Below are 1,256 nucleotides of genomic sequence, written 5' to 3'. Positions count from 1 at the left end.
GCTTATGAGTTGGACAGCCAACGTCAAGGTCAGCCGTTCAAAACCACTAGCCATTCCTCAGGAGAAATGTGAGGCTTTTTACTCCCTCAAAGATTTACAGTCTTGGAGACCTAAGGAGGCAGTTCTGCCCCGGCCTCTAGAGCCCCTGTGAGTCTGAGTCGACCTGATGGCAGTGAGTTTTGGTTTTGATATCAATGTTTATATCCTTATTCCTTTTAGAGTGAATCGGATGACTCCGAATACATGTATGACCTCTTCTCTATTATTATACACAAAGGGGGCTGCTATGGAGGGCACTACCATGTGTATATTAAAGATGTGGACCATTTGGGAAACTGGCAGTCCCAGGTAAGTGTAGAAATGAGAAGAGGCCTGCCTTTGCTATTCCTGTTTCTGTTTCTATTATTCTGGGTGAGGACAATCTTTTTTTTTCATTTTGCAAGGGGAGTCCTGCCCCTAGCACATCATCACTGGTCTGGTAGGCACAATTGCATGGTGATGATAAGTAAAGATTATATATAGTAAAGTCATAGAGAGCATGAGAGACAGAAGTGAGAGAGAAATAATGGAGTCAGACACATTTCATGGTAGCAATGCTCACGTCAGCCCCGCTTGGTGGTCCACTTGGAGCGAGATATTTAATGCTAACCAAGGCTTTTATATTCTCTGGGGACATGCAAGCTCCCTAATTACAGGTGAAGACATACATCACAGGAAAGGGTTGTGCTATAGGTAATACAGTAATGGAAGGGGGTGATCTAGGGGTATCCGCCCAATAGGAAGAGGAGGGATTGAGGGTAAACATGTGACAAGATGGATGGATCCTAGATTCAGGATGGCAGCTTAATTTTGGATGTCATTGAGCCGGTTTGACCTGTTCCCTGGCTCAACTTGATAGAGATCATTATCAGTAGGGTGTGAACTCCACCTATAGGAACTAAGCTAATGGTCATAAGCCTCAGGGAGAAGTAGCCCATTGTCCCCAGCAGCAGGGAGCAGGCCCACCCGTGGTGGGATGAGACAGCCTTCTGGCAGCTGATTGCCTCAGGGAAGCAACTTTTACTATTAGCTGCAAGCAGTGTCCTAAGTCTAACATATTTGGGGGAGTCGGCTTGGGAGAAATCTTTGTTTCCCACATCATTTTACTGGGGGCTCATACAACTCCATACATAAACATACATCGTGTCAAGCACATTTTTAGATTTGTTGCCATCATCATTCTCAAAACATTTTCTTTCTACTTGAGCCCTTGTTTT

The 1,256-nt window shown here is 44.7% G+C and overlaps 1 protein-coding gene across 3 annotated transcripts in view; it reads left to right on the top strand.

Annotated features, from left to right (window-relative positions):
* USP40 (ubiquitin specific peptidase 40) overlaps positions 1–1,256 on the top strand; it is a 61,424-nt gene that overhangs the window by 14,589 nt on the left and 45,579 nt on the right. For 2 of the 3 annotated variants that reach the window (XM_045295359.1, XM_045295369.1), the window contains exon 8: positions 220–348. The exons of the other annotated variant lie outside the window; for it this stretch is intronic. In XM_045295359.1, the coding sequence (XP_045151294.1) occupies positions 220–348 (129 nt within the window). The remainder of the gene's footprint in view (positions 1–219; positions 349–1,256) is intronic. 3 annotated transcript variants of the gene reach the window in all.

The sequence above is a fragment of the Echinops telfairi genome, unplaced genomic scaffold (assembly GCF_000313985.2).
Source record: "Echinops telfairi isolate 266 unplaced genomic scaffold, ASM31398v2 ScPeMD7_3;HRSCAF=10, whole genome shotgun sequence".
NCBI lineage: Eukaryota > Metazoa > Chordata > Mammalia > Afrosoricida > Tenrecidae > Echinops > Echinops telfairi.
This window is presented reverse-complemented; position numbering and strand designations above follow the sequence as displayed.